Source organism: Oncorhynchus keta, chromosome 20 (genome assembly GCF_023373465.1).
Source record: "Oncorhynchus keta strain PuntledgeMale-10-30-2019 chromosome 20, Oket_V2, whole genome shotgun sequence".
Taxonomy (NCBI): Eukaryota; Metazoa; Chordata; class Actinopteri; order Salmoniformes; family Salmonidae; genus Oncorhynchus; species Oncorhynchus keta.
This window is the reverse complement of record NC_068440.1, coordinates 24,113,443-24,135,027: the sequence shown is the minus strand read 5'-3', so window position 1 is coordinate 24,135,027 and position 21,585 is coordinate 24,113,443. Positions and strand designations below refer to the sequence as shown.

Here is a 21,585-nt window from a genome sequence, read left to right as displayed (position 1 = left end):
CCCATGGGGGCCAAAAGTGGCCCCTGAACTTAATAGTACATTTTCATCATTTGAATGAAGATGGAATAAAGAACCCCAGACAAGAGGAGGCTGGAGACATTCCATCATAGCTGTGTCTCTACACACCCAGAGTCAAAATCCAACTCAAACTCATCAAGGCACAGTCACTCCAGGTTCCCATAAAAAAACATCCTCTATTTCACATGACTTAACATTCCTGAAAGCAGTCAGAGGGACAGCCCTCACTCCCCAAACCCCAGAACACAACAATACTGTCCAACCCCACTAACACAGTGGGAGTGACCAGACAGACATAACCTGCTCTCATGGTTTGTTGTTGGAAGTCCTGTTAGAATGTGTTGTTATTGACCTTCTGGTTGTGCTTGTACAATACAAGCCATATTCCCATGACTATTCTGATAACTAGCAACCTACTCTCTTAAATAACCTTTGTACTTGTTTGTTACAGGTGATCATCTTGTGTCATTTATGAAAAATACATCAGCAATTTTTTTATGATTTCCTTTACTTTAAAGTCGTGCTGTGTGTGTGTGTGTGTGTGGCCAATAAATCTCCTCTTCATTGCTTTGCGGTCCATTTAACCAAGACACATACACACAGTATTGTGCCAGTGCAGTGGGTCTCTGTTCAGCCCAGCCTAGCCCGCCTGCCATTGGCTTATTGTTGAGCAATACCTCTGAGGAGCACAATGAATCCAGTGTCAGAGAAGAGAGGGATGGAGCTAGAGACAGAGGGATGGAGCTAGAGACAGAGGGATGGAGCTAGAGACAGAGGGATGGAGCTAGAGACAGAGGGATGGAGCTAGAGACAGAGGGATGGAGCTAGACAGAGGGATGGAGCTAGAGACAGAGGGATGGAGTGAGGATGGAGTGACAGAGCTAGGGTGAGGATGGAGTGACAGAGCTAGAGACAGAGGGATGGAGCTAGAGACAGAGGGATGGAGCTAGAGACAGAGGGATGGAGTGACAGAGCTAGAGACAGAGGGATGGAGCTAGAGACAGAGGGATGGAGCTAGAGACAGAGGGATGGAGCTAGAGACAGAGGGATGGAGTGAGGATGGAGTGACAGAGCTAGAGACAGAGGGATGGAGCTAGAGACAGAGGGATGGAGTGAGGATGGAGTGACAGAGCTAGAGACAGAGGGATGGAGCTAGAGACAGAGGGATGGAGCTAGAGACAGGGATGGAGTGAGGATGGAGTGACAGAGCTAGAGACAGAGGGATGGAGCTAGAGACAGAGGGATGGAGCTAGAGACAGAGGGATGGAGCTAGAGACAGAGGGATGGAGCTAGAGACAGAGGGATGGAGCTAGAGACAGAGGGATGGAGCGAGGAGGGAGGAGAGGGGGACGGAGCTCGGGAGAGAGGAGAGGGGGACGGAGCTAGGGACAGAGGAGAGAGTGACGGAGCTAGGGACAGAGGAGAGAGTGACGGAGCTAGGGACAGAGGAGAGAGTGACGGAGCTAGGGACAGAGGAGAGAGTGACTGAGCTAGGGACAGAGGAGAGAGTGACTGAGCTAGGGACAGGAGATAGTGACGGAGCTAGGGACAGAGGAGAGAGTGACGGAGCTAGGGACAGAGGAGAGAGTGACGGAGCTAGGGACAGAGGAGAGAGTGACGGAGCTAGGGACAGAGGAGAGAGTGACGGAGCTAGGGACAGAGGAGAGAGTGACTGAGCTACGGAGGGAGGAGAGGGATGGAGTAAGGGAGGGAAGAGAGGGACGGAGCTAGGGAGGGAAGAGAGAGGGACGGAGCTAGGGAGGGAGGAGAGAGTGACGGCGCTAGGGAGGGAGGAGAGAGGGACAGAGCTAGGGAGGGAGGAGAGGGGGACAGAGCTAGGGAGAGAGGAGAGAGTGACGGCGCCGGTACCCTGTGTGTATCCGGGTACCCTGTGTGTATCCGGGTACATGTTGGTTTGCCATGTTGGGGATTCTCCTCGTCATAACTCTGCTAGCTTGATGTCACGCTTCCATCATTTGAATGCTGCTGCCTTGTTTGAACCAGTTTTAAATCAACAGGGAGCCCAACCCCTTAACGGCAGGAGCAGCAGCGTATAAACACAAGAGAACAAAAGCCCTTTATGATCTACACACCACTGGTGCACTCCACATCGCCATGTTCCTAATATGTATTCATGTCACCCACTACAGGGAACTCCTACAGACCATGTTCAGTTCCCTAATGTTTTCTAATGTTGCAGATAGAAATGCCATGAATGTGCTTCCTTATTCTACTACATGTCAGAGGCATATTTCTTCAACATAACATATTGCTATCTGAACGTTCCAAAACATTGCATCCTGCTGAACACACCTGGCTTCTCTAACACGTGTTCATAGGGAGAAGCCATTTCCCAGGGCCGATTGAATGAAGCAAACAAATCCTTCTACTATGACTGCTCCCTCAGATTCCATCCATTCAGCTCCTCTCTGTTCCGTTCTACTGACTGATGTAAATAACGGATGATATCATTGAACCTGACGCCTTTAGGGAAATCTGGTGGACCATACATTATATCCTAGTTTCTTCAGTTGCATGACAGTTAAACACAACTAGCTGAAAAGTATACGTTTCAGAAAGGCAACGTAATGTAGGCTTAGCGGGTGGATGGACCGTTCATACAAGAACTGGGTTTAAACCAGTCTTAATAACACTGTAGCTATATGATGTATTTAAGAAACATCATTATCTATTACACGTGAACAACATTTTAGCTTGCATTTCCACTATGTTCAGCACTATATCTGGTAGAATTGGAATCTGGTCGGTTGATATCTACTGAAATAAGCTACAACACGTTGATATGGGACGGTACATAATATAATGCGATAGGAGAGGAAAAACCACAGTGTTGGTGGCGACACACCAAGTTCTCTGTTGAGAGATTTGCCTCGACGCAGGTGTTCTATTGTCATGTTCTACTACAGTGTAACAGAGGCCATAGGACATTATTGTGAAATCGCATTGGACAACCCCCCTGCGTGCCCTGCTACCTGAGTGCACAGCACCACTAAGTAACCCAGCCTCAGCCCTGTAGAGGCTGACACACTAGTCTGAAGGCGCACACACACACGTCAAGCTAATTGCGAGTATGACAACTTTATAAGGTTGAAGAGAATGCTATTGCAAATAAGACAAATGTTTTTAATCAGGTGTCTTTCTCCAACTGCTAAATGACACTGGCAGATAGATATTGTAGAGGGTTACAGTGTGTGTGTGTGTGAGAGAGACAGGGAGAGAGAGAGAGAGAGAGAGAGAGAGCGAGAGCGAGCATTTGGGTATTAGGTTGTGGGGTTCACCTACTGTAACAAAACAAGCTGACAGTATTCTCCTAAGAGCTGCAGGGTTACAATAACCACGGTCTTCCTTTAGCAGTAGAGCAGACAGATCCATCTGTTCCTCCGTAAGCATGTGTACATGAGTCTTTTTGAAACAACAATCCGTTGACATAATAAAATGGCAGTTTTAGATCATCTGGGTCAGGGATGATGGTGGTGGGGGGGTCTACGTGGGGGTCTACGTGGGGGGGTCTACGTACACACATCCACACCCCCACACCGTGAGCAAAACATTCTTGACAGAGGAGAGACATTTTTTTATGTGAGTTTCGTGCTATTCTAGACATTTGCCATGGGGCGAGAGAAAATGTTGATGTTTTGCATCTAATTTCCTGCAATTCTAGACATTTTGCCATAGGGTGGATAGAAATGTTTGCAGGATTTAATATGATATATCTGAGTGAGACTGACTAACAAAATCAATGGAGGGGCCACCGGCCAGTAATTCCACCATGATAACAAGTCTAGATAACTGGCCGCTAAACATTTTAGCTGATATAGGCTAATTGAGTGACTGACATAACAAGAGAAATTGAACCTGGTGTATTCTACTATTCTAACTCTCAACAGTAAGTTTAGACTCGACTGAGTTCCCCCAAAAATGTATCCGAGGGCCTTCAGAAAGGGGGCAGTGGGCCACCAGGTGCCCATCACTGATCTAAATATAGTTTAATCTTGCAGAAACTCCAATGACATGATTTAAAAGCACAGTGACTTTGAATGTGCGACCGAGGCCATACCATGTGGACAACATTGGTTTAGCCTACACTTGAAGGAATGATACAACACTTAAACTATGGTCACCCTTCTTGGCGTTATACTGAACTCGTCCACTGGGTGGAGGATAGATTTTTAAAGTGGATAACATTTAACTTAATAAACAGTCAAATCAGAGCTCCATCTACTTAAACATTCTGATAAAAAGACTAAAATAGAAAAGGGTTGAGAGAAATAAAGGCTATATAATCCTGGAGGAGGTATGGAGGAAGCTGGGTTGTGAACAGAGTGGGTTTACTAGTGTGTTTATATAGCTGGTGTTGGACTGTGTGTTGACTTCTTTCTTTGTGTGTACTTCTTTGACCTTGGTATATTGACCTTCATATAAGAGTTTCTGGGTGTGTCCCGAAATGTGCATACTCCCATTCATGGATTTAAAAGCATAGGATTGGTGTAAAAAACTGTCAGGAGAGAGTTCACACCATTGTTAAATCCATGAGTGGAAATGTGCAAGTCCACACTTTGGAAGAAGGCTTGCGGTGCGCAGCCTTAGAACAGCCAGAGTGTCTGAGCTAACAGACAGAGAACTAGCTAGGTGACAACAGAGTGATTCCAGAAGAGTTCATAATCTACCACGTACAGTAATGTCCCTTTCAAAGCGAGTCAACCTCCGCGTCCAAGCCAACCAGGTGGCCAGTCTCATCAGGAGGAAGTGGAGTGGGTGGGGACAGCCAGGTCCACATAACCAATCAGGTAGCTGCACCAGTGGACCGGCCTCTGCCACCCATCAATCACACACTTTTTTACTACTTATGAAGCCCATAGAGTGATGTGCTGGCCGAGCTGGAGTGAGTGCAGTGTGCCGAGTTAAAGAAATCTCCCAAAAAGCTTCCCGTTTTCCAACAAGGAGGTCTAGGCTGGACCGGTCACAGTATGGTACAGGTGATGTTACCATGCTTACGTCACCAATATTCTCTCAGACCTGGAAGGTCAACACAAGAGTGAGTAGGGTGAGAGAGAGTGAGATGTTCACCCCGACCCAACAGGAACTGCCACATACTGCCTTTACAAGTGTTCATTCACGTCACACACAGACAATAAAAGTTCTTGCTCCACTTTTGGTATTGGAAAGGAAAGGGAAAATTGAGCGGATACCCTCCATCTTGTAGGGGACCTACGGGCTTTGGTAAAGTCTGGCGCCCGTAAACAAACCGTTAGAAATACGAACTAACTCCGGATGGAAGAAGAGGAGAACTTGTATGCAGACCCATTTTAAGTCGGTTGATTGTTTTGCCCCAAAGTGTGTGAGAGGGGTGTAATGTTTTGAGTTCTTAGTGAGCAAAAACAGTCCTTTTTGTGCTTTCAATACACCAAGAAGAATAGATACAGAGAAATAACAACATTAGGGAAAATGGCACCTAAAAAATAATAAAAAATAAACTTTTTGGTTGCAAGTAAATATCATGTGACCAAAACCCTCGCTGTAAATAACTATTGAAATGTTTCCTTTCTTTTGATCAACACTCCCTGAAAGAAAATGACCCTTTTTAGCTTCAGTCAACTGGATATATATATATAAAATGTAGATAGAAAACTGTGTGGTCCTGTGTTGCGGTTGTGATGCAGTGTTGGGGTGTAGGGCTCATTGCTGCTGGCAAGGTTGGTCTGTTCTGCACCCCGAATGTGTATTTGTATTTTTGCTGTTGTTGCATTGATCCATTTAACCCCACTAGGGGGTGCTATCCACCCCTCCCTCTTCCCCCTGCCGAGTCCAGAACACAAGATACATTCCCTGGGGTGAGGACGGGAAGAGAGGGGGCCTGTGGTTGTAGAGATCCAGAGCACCCAGTAGAAGAAGCAGGCCAGTGGGGAAAGAAGGAGTCTACATGGGAAACAATGATTTTCCCTGTTCTCTTTTTATTTTGACCTTCTCTCAAAGCAAAAAAAAAGCCCATTCTCAATTTAAAAAAATACTGAGACGTTCTGGAACAAAATGTGCCTCTTTTCTGGTCCCTTCATGGCTGACCTGACAATTAGGTCCGAGGTTATTTTTGTTCCCCGGTTGGAAGTCTTGGGAGGGAGCTGGAGTTAGCTTGGGATATACTCAGAACAGTAGGAGGCTCCACCCCCTTGGTCCTGCTGGGGTGGTGGGTCAGGAGGGGTCGGGTTATGGTTGGGGTGGAGTGGACCAGGACTGTAGAAGGGTGTGACAACGCATGCGTAGGACGGGAACAGAAAGCAACACCCCTGGTTCCCACGGGGAACCCTCACGGTTGGTCGGTTACTTGGTTGGTTCAGTCGGTAAATCTCTGGCAGGCTTTCTTCCATCGGCAGGCAGTGCACCACATGTCCCTGTTCTCCATTCCGTACACTTTACGACACTTCTTACCCTCGCCACGGGACTTACGGCTGGAGAAATGAGAATATGGTCAAATATGTTTGTTAACACTGCCTGGTTTATAATGAGAGAAAACATCCAAAATGTTGATCATTGATGTATAGTTTATACAAGTGGGGAAAACAGAAAACATGGTTCTGGTAAGTTGCTTCATTCCTATGGAAGACATGGTTGTCATCTCTAAATATGGATTCAATGTGGGTTTCCTGTGATTTCAGGATCCCCGAAGCTTAGAGGTCATCAGAAAAAGTTCAGCTGGTAAAGGTCATTGGTACCTGAGTAAGCCAGTGGCTCTGGGAGGGGAGGAGAGGACTGCCATTGTCTGAGACCGCTGCTCCCCAAAGCTCTGTGTCCGACTGTGGGTGGGAGATGCCTGGAGAGAGAGAAACAGAACAGGACCAGAGCCATCAGAACACAGAAATAGACAGAGAACATGCATTTGAATACAGGCACAAAACAACAGAAAACCACTGGTATGCTTGAGAGGCCGTGTGTGTGTGTGTGTGTGTGTGTGTGTGTGTGTGTGTGTGTGTGTGTGTGTGTGTATGAGTGTGTGTGTGTGTGTGTGTGTGTGTGTATGTGTGTGTGTGTATGTGTATGTGTATGTGTGTGTGTGTATATGTGTGTGTGTGTATATGTGTGTGTGTGTATATGTGCGCGTGTGTATATGTGCGCGCGTGTGTGTGTGTGTGTGTGTGTGTGTGTGTGTGTGTGTGTGTGTGTGTGTGTGTGTGTGTGTGTGTGTGTGTGTGTACATGTGCGTGTGTGAGAGAGACTGTGTGAATCCCTGTATGTGCACGTTTGTGTGTTTCTTCTACTCACAGCAGTGCCAGTGAAGGTGACAGGAGGTGACTGCCAGGAGATACTGAAGGTCGAGCTGCTGCTGGGGGTGAAGGAGGTGGAGGCAGCAGAGCCTGAGGCAGCAGAGCCTGAGGCAGCAGAGCCAGAGAAGGGGATGGTGACTGGAGCTGTGGCCTGGGGAGGGGAGGGACAGCCACAAGTCAGTCACACCTTTAAAGACCAGTGTGAAGCATCAGTCAATTAACAAATCAATCAATCAATCAATGGACCTATCAACCAATACGCCAATCAAACAATCAAACCAACCAACCGTCAGTCAAGCACTCAATCAATTCAATTGAATTGCAAATACTATAAGCACTTCGCTACTTTGGAGATCAGAAGGTGTGGCGAGTAGTTTTGTGGGTGCATTTCTCACCTGGTAAGCGTGCTCTGCGTGGATGAGGTAGAGGGCGCTGGGGGCAGAGCGACTGAGGGGCGTGCTGTTGGAGTGGGTGTGGCTGTGACTATCCTTGTTCCCATTGGTCCCGTTGCTGCCCTCTGCAGGGGGTCGTCTGTGGTGGTCATGGGGGGGAGAGATGGGGGACAGTACGGAGGGGGAGACGGGGGACAGGCTGCTCAGACCGTCAGCGACTGAGTCGGTGTTGAGTTTAATCTCAGAGTAGTAGAAATCCTCCTCTCCGTCACTGCAGTCAGAGTCACAGTTACGCCTGTGGGAGAGGAAGGGGTTAAAACTAGGAATGTTAATATCAGCATTTATCTTTGATTAGATGAGCCCTGCTCTTGTCATTACAGAGAAATGATGATTGGGGCAGTTTGCTGGTCCCATGACTAATATCAGGTTACGAACTACCGAATCTGATCATGTTCATAAAGTGATTGACAGAGAAACTAAAACAAGCTCATTGAGATGGATAATTGTTTCCCATTTTTAAGTAGACAATTTTCTTTGTCACGATTGGATGATCCCTCCTGATGATCTGGTTGGACATGACTCCAACAGGGTCACCAGGAGTGATCAGCCAATGAAGTTGGAAGTCCCACCCAGTTGACTACATTAAAATGGTGGAAGCACTCAATGGCGTTGCCAGGCCTTTTGGCCACCAGAGGCCTCTATCATTCTTTATGAGGAAACTTCATCAGAGATCGACTGGGGAGAGCTGGCTCTGAAATGTTTCATTATGTCTCCCTCATCCCCATTGTAGCACAGACAGTAGACCTTACCATCACAGGCCTGGCAAAGAAACACTCCTCAAACACTGTTCTGTCTGTCAGGGAAGTGGGGTGGTGGTCTTTAAAGGTATCTCTGTTGTGAGTACCACTGTGGTTATTATTGTGCTTTAATTGACTGAGTGTAAATGTCATCTGTGTGATAACATTGTTCTGTTCTGTCCTCATTTATCCCTGGCCTGTCACGTTGTGCCAAGTGGAGAATATGTTACCATGGTGATAATACCACAAGGATTAATCTGCTGTTGTGTTTTGACAATCCCAGTGAAAGGAGGTGCCCAAGGTTCAGCTGGACCGCTGCCAGCCAGGTTATATTTGAGATTATTCAAAGTAGCCACCCTTTGCCTCGATGACAGCTTTGCAAACTCTTAACATTCTCTCAACCAGCTTCATGAGGTAGTCACCTGGAATGCATTTCAATTAACAGGTGTGCCTGTTTAGGAGTTAATTTGTGGAATTAATGTCCTTCTTAATGCATTTGAGCCAATCAGTTGTGTTGTGACATGGTAAGGTTCACAAAGACCAAGTCCATATTATGGCAAGAACAGCACAAATAAGCAAAGAGAAATGAGTCCATCGTTACTTTAAGACATGAAGGTCAATCAATCCGGAATATTTCAAGAACTTTGAAAGTTTCTACAAGTGCAGTGGCAAAAACTATCAAGCTCTATGATGAAACTGTCTCTCATGAGGACCGCCACAGGAAAGGAAGACCCAGAATTACCTCTGCGGTAGAGGATAAGTTCATTAGAGTTACCAGCCCCAGAAATTGCAGCCCAAATAAATGCTTCACAGAGTCCAAGTAACAGACACATCTCAACATCAACTGTTCAGAGGAGACAGCGTGAATCAGGCAGTCATGGTCAAAATTGCTGCAAAGAAACCACTACTAAAGAACACCAATGAGAAGAAGAGACTTGCTTGGGCCAAGAAAAACGAGAAATGGACATTAGACCGGTGGAAATCGGTCATTTGGTCTGATGAGTCCAAATTTGAGATTTTTGGTTCCAACTATGTGAGACGCAGAGAATGTGAACGAATTAACTCTGCATGTGTGGTTCCCAACCTTGAATGATGAAGGTGTGATGGTGTGGGGGTGCTTTACTGGTGACTGTCTGATTCATTTCGAATTCAAGGCACACTTAACCAGCATGGCTACCACAGCATTCTGCAGCGATACGCCATCCCATCTGGTTTGCACTTTGTGAGACTGTAATCTATTTTCCAACAGGACAATGATCCAGAACACACTTCCACACCTCCAGATTCTCAAAAGATTTTACAGCTGCACCATCGAGAGCATCCTGACGGGTTGCATCACTACTTGGTATGGCAACTGCTCGGCCTCCGACGGAGTCGGACCACAGAGTGAAGGAAAAGCAGCCAACAAGTGCTCAGCATATGTGGGAACTCCTTTAAGGCTGTTGGAAAAGCTTTCCTTATGAAGCTGGTCGAAATAATGCCTAAAGTGTGCAAAGCTGTCGTCAAGGCAAAGGGTGGATACTTTGATGATTCTCAAATATAAAATATGTTTTGATTTGTTTAACACTTTTTTGGTAACTACATGATTCCATATGTGTTATTTCATAGTTTTGATGTCTTCACTATTATTCTACAATGTGTAAAATAGTACAAATACAGAAAAACCCTTAAATGAGTAGGTGTTCTAAAACTGTTGACCTGTACTGTATACAGTGCCTTGCGAAAGTATTCGGCCCCCTTGAACTTTGCGACCTTTTGCCACATTTCAGGCTTCAAACATAAAGATATAAAACTGTATTTTTTTGTGAAGAATCGACAACAAGTGGGACACAATCATGAAGTGGAACGACATTTATTGGATATTTCAAACTTTTTTAACAAATCAAAAACTGAAACATTGGGCGTGCAAAATTATTCAGCCCCTTTACTTTCAGTGCAGCAAACTCTCTCCAGAAGTTCAGTGAGGATCTCTGAATGATCCAATGTTGACCTAAATGACTAATGATGATAAATACAATCCACCTGTGTGTAATCAAGTCTCCGTATAAATGCACCTGCACTGTGATAGTCTCAGAGGTCCGTTAAAAGCGCAGAGAGCATCATGAAGAACAAGGAACACGCCAGGCAGGTCCGAGATACTGTTGTGAAGAAGTTTAAAGCCGGATTTGGATAAAAAAAGATTTCCCAAGCTTTAAACATCCCAAGGAGCACTGTGCAAGCGATAATATTGAAATGGAAGGAGTATCAGACCACTGCAAATCTACCAAGACCTGGCCGTCCCTCTAAACTTTCAGCTCATACAAGGAGAAGACTGATCAGAGATGCAGCCAAGAGGCCCATGATCACTCTGGATGAACTGCAGAGATATACAGCTGAGGTGGGAGACTCTGTCCATAGGACAACAATCAGTCGTATATTGCACAAATCTGGCCTTTATGGAAGAGTGGCAAGAAGAAAGCCATTTCTTAAAGATATCCATAAAAAGTGTTGTTTAAAGTTTGCCACAAGCCACCTGGGAGACACACCAAACATGTGGAAGAAGGTGCTCTGGTCAGATGAAACCAAAATTGAACTTTTTGGCAACAATGCAAAACGTTATGTTTGGCGTAAAAGCAACACAGCTCGTCACCCTGAACACACCATCCCCACTGTCAAACATGGTGGTGGCAGCATCATGGTCTGGGCCTGCTTTTCTTCAGCAGGGACAGGGAAGATGGTTAAAATTGATGGGAAGATGGATGGAGCCAAATACAGGACCATTCTGAAAGAAAACACTGTTCCACTGGATGTCATAAGGTGAATGCACCAATTTGTAAGTCGCTCTGGATAAGAGCGTCTGCTAAATGACTTAAATGTAATGTAATGTAAATGAGTCTGCAAAAGATCTGAGACTGGGACGGAGATTGGTCTTCCAACAAGACAATGAGCCAAAACATAAAGCAACATCTACAATGGAATGGTTCAAAAATAAACATATCCAGGTGTTAGAATGGCCAAGTCAAAGTCCAGACCTGAATCCAATCGAGAATCTGTGGAAAGAACTGAAAACTGCTGTTCACAAATGCTCTCCATCCAACCTCACTGAGCTCGAGCTGTTTTGCAAGGAGGAATGGGAAAAAATTCAGTCTCTCAATGTGCAAAACTGATAGAGACATACCCCAAGCGACTTACAGCTGTAATCGCAGCAAAAGGTGGCGCTACAAAGTATTAACTTCAGGGGGCTGAATCATTTTGCACGCCCAATTTTTCAGTTTTTGATTTGTAAAAAAAGTTTGAAATATCCAATAAATGTCGTTCCACTTCATGATTGTGTCCCACTTGTTGTCGATTCTTCACAAAAAATACAGTTTTATATCTTTATGTTTGAAGCCTGAAATGTGGCAAAATGTCGCAAAGTTCAAGGGGGCCGAATACTTTTGCAAGGCACTGTACATGTCAGAGAGAGGATGAAAGAGAGGAGTAAAAAAGTGAGGGAGAGAGTGAGTGATGTCTATGTGTTTAACAGTATGTGTCTTACCCCAGGTGAACGGTCCGGATGTGTCTCTGTATCCCAGCAGCCGTGCTCAGAACCTTCCCACAGTTCTTCCACAGACACTTAAACATCACCTTCATGGAGTTCTGTACATTACACACAGGAGGAAAGACAGAACGACATTCAACATCAGACACTTTTCTCACACACTCAAAATCACATTTTATTTGTCACAAGCGCCGAATACAACTGGTGTAGACTTTACCGTGAAATGGTAACACAAGAGGAATCAAATACACAAGAATGGAGCTATAAACAGGGGGTACCAGATCAATGTGGAGATATATACAGGGAGTACCAGATCAATGTGGAGCTATATACAGGGAGTACCAGATCAATGTGGAGCTATATACAGGGAGTACCAGATCAATGTGGAGCTATATACAGGGAGTACCAGATCAATGTGGAGCTATATACAGGGAGTACCAGATCAATATGGAGCTATATACAGGGAGTATCAGTACCAGATCAATGTGGAGCTATATACAGGGAATACCAGATCAATGTGGAGCTATATACAGGGAGCACCTGTACCAGATCAATGTGGAGCTATATACAGGGAGTACTAGATCAAAGTGGAGCTATATACAGGGAGTATCAGTACCAGATCAATGTGGAGCTATATACAGGGAATACAAGATCAATGTGGAGCTATATACAGGGAGTACCAGTACCAGATCAATGTGAAGCTGTATACAGAGTACCAGTACCAGATCAATGTGAAGCTGTATACAGAGTACCAGTACCAGATCAATATGGATCTATATACAGAGAGTACCAGTACCACATCAATATGGATCTATATACAGAGAGTACCAGATCAATGTGGAGCTGTATACAGAGAGTACCAGATCAATGTGGAGCTATAAACAGGGAATACCAGTACCAGATCAATGTGGAGCTATATACAGAGAGTACCAGTACCACATCAATGTGAAGCTATATACAGGGAGTACCAGTACCACATCAATATGGATCTATATACAGAGAGTACCAGATCAATGTGGAGCTATATACAGAGAGTACCAGTACCAGATCAATGTGGAGCTATATACAGAGTACCAGATCAATGTTGGAGCTATATACAGGGAGTACCAATACCAGATCAATGTGGATCTATATACAGGGAGTACCAGTACCAGATCAATGTGGAGCTATAAACAGGGAGTACCAATACCAGATCAATTTGGATCTATATACAGGGAGTACCAGTACCAGATCAATGTGGAGCTATAAACAGGGAGTACCAATACCAGATCAATTTGGATCTATATACAGGGAGTACCAGATCAATGTGGATCTATATACAGGGAGTACCAGTACCAGATCAATGTGGAGCTATAAACAGGGAGTACCAGTACCAGATCAATGTGGATCTATATACAGGGAGTACCAGAAGGCAGGGTAAAGTGACTAGGCTTCAGGATAGATAATACGGTATTTGAGATAGATATGTACATAAAGGCAGGGTAAAGTGACTAGGCATCAGGATAGATAAGGTATTTGAGATAGATATGTACATGAAGGCAGGGTAAAGTGACTAGGCATCAGGATAGATAATAAGGTATTTGAGATAGATATGTACATAAAGGCAGGGTAAAGTGACTAGGCATCAGGATAGATAATAAGGTATTTGAGATAGATATGTACATGAAGGCAGGGTAAAGTGACTAGGCTTCAGGATAGATAATAAGGTATTTGAGATAGATATGTACATAAAGGCAGGGTAAAGTGACTAGGCATCAGGATAGATAATAAGGTATTTGAGATAGATATGTACATGAAGGCAGGGTAAAATGACTAGGCTTCAGGATAGATAATAAGGTATTTGCGATAGATATGTACATGAAGGCAGGGTAAAGTGACTCGTCATCAGGATAGATAATAAGGTATTTGAGATAGATATGTACATGAAGGCAGGGTAAAGTGACTAGGCATCAGGATAGATAATAAGGTATTTGAGATAGATATGTACATAAAGGCAGGGTAAAGTGACTTGGCTTCAGGATAGATAATAAGGTATTTGAGGTAGATATGTACATGAAGGCAGGGTAAAGTGACAAGGCTTCAGGATAGATCATAAGGTATTTGAGGTAGATATGTACATGAAGGCAGGGTAAAGTGACAAGGCTTCAGGATAGATAATAAGGTATTTGAGGTAGATATGTACATGGAGGCAGGGTAAAGTGACTAGGCATCAGGATAGATAATAAGGTATATGAGGTAGATATGTACATGAAGGCAGGGTAAAGTGACAAGGCTTCAGGATAGATAATAAGGTATTTGAGATAGATATGTACATGAAGGCAGGGTAAAGTGACTAGGCTTCAGGATAGATAATAAGGTATTTGAGATAGATATGTACATGAAGGCAGGGTAAAGTGACTCGTCATCAGGATAGATAATAAGGTATTTGAGGTAGATATGTACATGAAGGCAGGGTAAAGTGACAAGGCATCAGGATAGATAATAAGGTATTTGAGGTAGATATGTACATGAAGGCAGGGTAAAGTGACTAGGCATCAGGATAGATAATAAGGTATTTGAGGTAGATATGTACATGAAGGCAGGGTAAAGTGACTAGGCTTCAGGATAGATAATAAGGTATTTGAGGTAGATATGTACATGAAGGCAGGGTAAAGTGACTAGGCTTCAGGATAGATAATAAGGTATTTGAGGTAGATATGTACATGAAGGCAGGGTAAAGTGACTAGGCTTCAGGATAGATAATAAGGTATTTGAGATAGATATGTACATGAAGGCAGGGTAAAGTGACTGGTCATTAGGATAGATAATAAGGTATTTGAGGTAGATATGTACATGAAGGCAGGGTAAAGTGACTAGTCATCAGGATAGATAATACGGTATTTGAGATAGATATGTACATGAAGGCAGGGTAAAGTGACTAGGCATCAGGATAGATAATAAGGTATTTGACATAGATATGTACATAAAGGCAGGGTAAAGTGACTAGGCTTCAGGATAGATAATAAGGTATTTGAGGTAGATATGTACATGAAGGCAGGGTAAAGTGACTGGTCATCAGGATAGATAATAAGGTATTTGAGGTAGATATGTACATGAAGGCAGGGTAAAGTGACTAGTCATCAGGATAGATAATACGGTATTTGAGATAGATATGTACATGAAGGCAGGGTAAAGTGACTAGGCATCAGGATAGATAATAAGGTATTTGACATAGATATGTACATAAAGGCAGGGTAAAGTGACTAGGCTTCAGGATAGATAATAAGGTATTTGAGGTAGATATGTACATGAAGGCAGGGTAAAGTGACTAGGCATCAGGATAGATAATAAGGTATTTGACATAGATATGTACATAAAGGCAGGGTAAAGTGACTAGGCATCAGGATAGATAATAAGGTATTTGACATAGATATGTACATAAAGGCAGGGTAAAGTGACTAGGCTTCAGGATAGATAATACAAGTCAAATAAATAACAGAGTAGCAGCAACAAATGATTTAAAAGTGTGTGTGAGCATGTTGTGTGTATGTATGTGTTTGTGTTGTCGCTGTATATGTGTGGGTTTTGTGTCAATGTACCTCCCTTACAGAGCAACAGAGTGGTAAGAGCTCTGCCATTCATCTCATCCTCCATTAGTCAAACTAACATGTGGCCAGGGACTCCCACCAACCCACCTGTCTGCCCCATTCAGTCTGAGGAGGCTGGTGTAACTTGCGGGGTGGTGAGAGGAGAGCGAAGGAGGAGGTCTGCGTGTGTGTGTGCGCGCGGGTGTATGCCTCCAGTTGAAAGCCGTTGGGCCTGATAAGGATAGAGGTGTCTTAATGCTCTGATCCCTCGTCATAGATCTTTATGATGGGTGTCAGGTGGCCGTCTATTTGGCCATTGTTCAGGACATTCATTTAATTTACAACAGAAGATGTTTTTCATTTTTTCTTCCTGATGCCAACTAATACACTCGTCATCATCTCCTGCTTGTGTGTGTGTGTGTGTTGGTCTTTCAGTAACAAAACCCCTGTGCAGTTCCACATCCCAGCAGCACACAGTTAATTAAAAGAGAGCTGGTGAACGAGCAGCATTGTGTTTGACTCAGAGGAGGACAAGAAGAGCAACACTTGGCTCCAGTTGTCATGGGTGATTATTTCACATGTAACCTGAGGGAAGTTTTCTGAAAATATGGGGAACAATGAAAACTAGACTTGTGTCTGAAGCCAATATGGAGAACTAGAGTCAGAAGTTGAAAGAGGAACATAACACAGGGAGACACCAGACAGACATGTCCTGTGCCCCTCCAGGAGAGGTCCTGTGCCCCTCCAGGAGAGGTCCTATGCCCCTCCAGGAGAGGTCCTATGCCCCTCCAGGAGAGGGAGAGTTCCTGTGGTGGATGGTTTTCTTCAAGCTGAGAACAGTTCACTGTTAATGACAACACATAGCTAATAATGTAATAGAATAGACTAGTCTTAAATTAAAAGACATCAGCAGACTCTTTTACAGAATACTCCTTTAAAATCAAATCTGAATATATTTTATTGCACTGTTGCATGGCTGTCCTCAAATCAAACTATACTCTGATTTAGACTCCTCCGGTCTCCTGCTCTCCATCTACCCCTTTCTCATTCTCTTTGTGTCTGACTCCATCTCTCAGCACACCCCCTCTAACTTTCTTTCCACCACCCCTCCATCTCTCTCTCCATCCTCTCATTCTTTAGAATCAGTATCCAATTAAGAGATGAGGGGTGCTGTGCGTCTCTCACCAGAGCTATCCTATTGATCTGATGAGACACACGGCACCCCTCATCTCTTAATTGGATACTGATTCTAAAGAAGGAGGAGACGGAGGGACAATCTTCATGTTTGCCAGTGAAGATATTAAAATCATTCATTTCAATGTTAGATGGGCCCATGTGTGGCTGTAAAGTAATTAAGCAGGATAAATGCCTGGAGTCGCAGGGCGGGAGGTGTGTGTGTGTGTGTCAGTATAGTCTGGGAATGGACAGCTAGACAACAGAGCTTCAGCATCCAAGAATTCCGCTCCCCTGATAAGAATGAGACAAAGAAAGAGGGAGAGAAATAAAGGAGGGAATATTCAGTCATTAATTCATGTAAATGAGGAGAGTGACAAAATGGTGGTCGTCAACGGAGTAAATAAATGAGTGTGGAAGCGGGAGCGTTCAGCTACTCAAAGTGGCCATAACATGCTGCTGGGTCCATATCATGCTGCTGGGTCCATATCATGCTGCTGGGTCCATATCATGCTGCTGGGTCCATATCATGCTGCTGGGTCCATAACATGCTGCTGGGTCCATAACATGCTGCTGGGTCCATAACATGCTGCTGGGTCCATAACATGCTGCTGGGTCCATAACATGCTGCTGGGTCCATAACATGCTGCTGGGTCCATAACATGCTGCTTGGTCCATAACATGCTGCTGGGTCCATAACATGCTGCTGGGTCCATAACATGCTGCTGGGTCCATAACATGCTGCTGGGTCCGCCCAATTAGTGTTCATGGTCTCCTCTAGTGGTGTTTGTGCTATGTGGTGGCTCAGAGACGACATCAGGCGTCGCCACGTGTCTAAGGATCAGTCTGTCACTTTTACGCCGTGTCCCAAATTCTACCTCAGTCAGCTTGTCATCTCCCAATGTCACGGAGTTCAAGAAGGAGGTATTACAGTAGCTAGCAGGAACTCCCTTCTTTTGGGACATCCTCTGTCTTGTCCAGATCACTGATACTGCAGTTCAAGCCCTTCTTAAATCAAACTACTACCAATTCAAAATGTACAACAGTCAGAAGTGTTTCAAACATTGATCTAATCAAGTGTTGGTTCTGTGTGGTCCTCAGAGGACCAAAATAGCATGATGTTAACGGTTTTCGGGTTATCCTATGGGCTATCCTATGGGCTATCCTATGGGCTATCCTATGGGCTATCCTATGGGTTATCCTATGGGCTATCCTATGGGCTATCCTATGGGCTATCCTATGGGTTATCCTATGGGTTATCCTATGGGTTATCCTAAGGGTTATCCTATGGGCTATGGAGTGTATCCACTTGTGTGGCTAGAATTGTATTTTTATATGGTGAAATGAAATCGGTCTATCCACCTTGCGCTTGCGTGGGATTGGCTCGTCGAAGAGCAGGCTGCTGCCATCCTGTTCGTCGATGGCGTCGTCGGGGGGCGGGCCGTTGACGCTGGACATGCGGAAGGGCTTGAAGCTGTCTGCAGATAGCGGTGGGGAGGGGGTGGACGGGTTGGACTGGTCACTAGGGCCGCTCCAGCTCCAATAGCCACTACTGCTGTAACTGGAGGGGGTGAAGCCCCCACAACTCTCCTTCCACGAGCCATTCAGACCCTCTGGGGGGGGAGAGAGCGAGAGAGTCAGAAAAGTACTCAAACTTAGTACTCTACTATTTAGGAGTCCTCTAAGCAACAATTGTCACTGAGAAGACATCATATGATTCAGAAACACATGCATCTAACGGTGATTTCCAGCTGCATCGACTTTCAACGTATGCAGTAGTTTTAATAATACTTTATTTTAAGCACGTTTCAAGTCATACTTTAAAACAAACAAGACTAAAATTCCACTAAACATTATGGAAGGCTAACCAGAGAACACACTAAACATTATGGAAGGCTAACCAGAGAACACACTAAACATTATGGAAGGCTAACCAGAGAACACACTAAACATTATGGAAGGCTAACCAGAGAACACACTAAACATTATAACCAGAGAACTAAACATTATGGAAGGCTAACCAGAGAACACACTAAACATTATGGGCTAACCAGAGAACACACTAAACATTATGGAAGGCTAACCAGAGAACACACTAAACATTATGGAAGGCTAACCAGAGAACACACTAAACATTATGGAAGGCTAACCAGAGAACACACTAAACATTATGGAAGGCTAACCAGAGAACACACTAAACATTATGGAAGGCTAACCAGAGAACACACTAAACATTATGGAAGGCTAACCAGAGAACACACTAAACATTATGGAAGGCTAACCAGAGAACACACTAAACATTATGGAAGGCTAACCAGAGAACACACTAAACATTATGGAAGGCTAACCAGAGAACACACTAAACATTATGGAAGGCTAACCAGAGAACACACTAAACATTATGGAAGGCTAACCAGAGAACACACTAAACATTATGGAAGGCTAACCAGAGAACACACTAAACATTATGGAAGGCTAACCAGAGAACACACTAAACATTATGGAAGGCTAACCAGAGAACACACTAAACATTATGGAAGGCTAACCAGAGAACACACTAAACATTATGGAAGGCTAACCAGAGAACACACTAAACATTATGGAAGGCTAACCAGAGAACACACTAAACATTATGGAAGGCTAACCAGAGAACACACTAAACATTATGGAAGGCTAACCAGAGAACACACTAAACATTATGGAAGGCTAACCAGAGAACACACTAAACATTATGGAAGGCTAACCAGAGAACACACTAAACATTATGGAAGGCTAACCAGAGAACACACTAAACATTATGGAAGGCTAACCAGAGAACACACTAAACATTATGGAAGGCTAACCAGAGAACACACTAAACATGATAACAGACTTATTAGGGAGGTGAACTCGATGGGGGGGTGAAAGCTAAGACAACAGATAATCCGGTGTGAATGTGTTATTGGAAGTGTTTATGGATCTGTGATGTTCTGACATGGAGAGAGATGGAGTTCCAGAGTCCAGGGGCTGCACTGCTAAGAGCCCCGTCTCCCATGGAGCAGAAGCTGGTGGGATGGAGGAGTGGAGGCCAGGGGCTGCACTGCTAAGAGCCCCGTCTCCCATGGAGCAGAAGCTGGTGGGATGGATGGAGTGGAGGCCAGGGGCTGCACTGCTAAGAGCCCCGTCTCCCATGGAGCAGAAGCTGGTGGGATGGATGGTGTGGAGGCCAGGGGCTGCACTGCTAAGAGCCCCGTCTCCCATGGAGCAGAAGCTGGTGGGATGGATGGTGTGGAGGCCAGGGGCTGCACTGCTAAGAGCCCCGTCTCCCATGGAGCAGAAGCTGGTGGGATGGATGGTGTGGAGGCCAGGGGCTGCACTGCTAAGAGCCCCGTCTCCCATGGAGCAGAAGCTGGTGGGATGGATGGTGTGGAGGCCAGGGGCTGCACTGCTAAGAGCCCCGTCTCCCATGGAGCAGAAGCTGGTGGGATGGAGGAGTGGAGGCCAGGGGCTGCACTGCTAAGAGCCCCGTCTCCCATGGAGCAGAAGCTGGTGGGATGGATGGTGTGGAGGCCAGGGGCTGCACTGCTAAGAGCCCCGTCTCCCATGGAGCAGAAGCTAGTGAGATGGAGGAGTGGAGGCCAGGGGCTGCACTGCTAAGAGCCCCGTCTCCCATGGAGCAGAAGCTGGTGGGATGGATGGTGTGGAGGCCAGGGGCTGCACTGCTAAGAGCCCCGTCTCCCTTGGAGCAGAAGCTGGTGGGATGGATGGTGTGGAGGCCAGGGGCTGCACTGCTAAGAGCCCCGTCTCCCATGGAGCAGAAGCTGGTGGGATGGAGGAGTGGAGGCCAGGGGCTGCACTGCTAAGAGCCCCGTCTCCCATGGAGCAGAAGCTGGTGGGATGGAGGAGTGGAGGCCAGGGGCTGCACTGCTAAGAGCCCCGTCTCCCATGGAGCAGAAGCTGGTGGGATGGAGGAGTGGAGGCCAGGGGCTGCACTGCTAAGAGCCCCGTCTCCCATGGAGCAGAAGCTGGTGGGATGGATGGTGTGGAGGCCAGGGGCTGCACTGCTAAGAGCCCCGTCTCCCATGGAGCAGAAGCTGGTGGGATGGAGGAGTGGAGGCCAGGGGCTGCACTGCTAAGAGCCCCGTCTCCCATGGAGCAGAAGCTGGTGGGATGGAGGAGTGGAGGCCAGGGGCTGCACTGCTAAGAGCCCCGTCTCCCATGGAGCAGAAGCTGGTGGGATGGAGGAGTGGAGGCCAGGGGCTGCACTGCTAAGAGCCCCGTCTCCCATGGAGCAGAAGCTGGTGGGATGGATGGTGTGGAGGCCAGGGGCTGCACTGCTAAGAGCCCCGTCTCCCATGGAGCAGAAGCTGGTGGGATGGAGGAGTGGAGGCCAGGGGCTGCACTGCTAAGAGCCCCGTCTCCCATGGAGCAGAAGCTGGTGGGATGGATGGTGTGGAGGCCAGGGGCTGCACTGCTAAGAGCCCCGTCTCCCATGGAGCAGAAGCTAGTGAGATGGAGGAGTGGAGGCCAGGGGCTGCACTGCTAAGAGCCCCGTCTCCCATGGAGCAGAAGCTAGTGAGATGGATGGTGTGGAGGCCAGCGTCGAAAGAGTGCAATTTTGAGTGACACAACAAACAAGAGCTCATTTACAGTTGCTTCACTCCAGGGACTTAGTTGAGACGTCTTGCGATTGATATAATGTACATTACAGCAGATGAAGAGAAACTCTCCTTTAGATATCACCGTGACAAACCACTCAGCACTTCTAATTCAATCTGAAGGTGGAGACGGAGCAGAGAGATCAAAGACAGCATTCATCTTTACCTGGTGGGAGAGCTGCACTCAGGAGATACATACAGTATG

At 45.7% G+C, this 21,585-nt stretch overlaps 1 protein-coding gene across 2 annotated transcripts in view; it reads right to left on the bottom strand.

Annotated features, from left to right (window-relative positions):
* The window catches only part of LOC118398985 (zinc finger protein 704-like), a 112,099-nt gene that overhangs the window by 130 nt on the left and 90,384 nt on the right, over positions 1-21,585 (bottom strand). For both annotated transcript variants that reach the window (XM_052472469.1, XM_052472468.1), the window contains exons 4-9: positions 18,106-18,356; positions 12,002-12,102; positions 7,691-7,982; positions 7,294-7,446; positions 6,747-6,844; positions 1-6,482 (exon numbers count right to left, since the gene is read on the bottom strand). The exon at positions 1-6,482 is cut by the window's left edge and continues 130 nt beyond it. In XM_052472469.1, the coding sequence (XP_052328429.1) occupies positions 6,368-6,482; positions 6,747-6,844; positions 7,294-7,446; positions 7,691-7,982; positions 12,002-12,102; positions 18,106-18,356 (1,010 nt within the window). In that variant the 3' untranslated portion in view covers positions 1-6,367. The remainder of the gene's footprint in view (positions 6,483-6,746; positions 6,845-7,293; positions 7,447-7,690; positions 7,983-12,001; positions 12,103-18,105; positions 18,357-21,585) is intronic.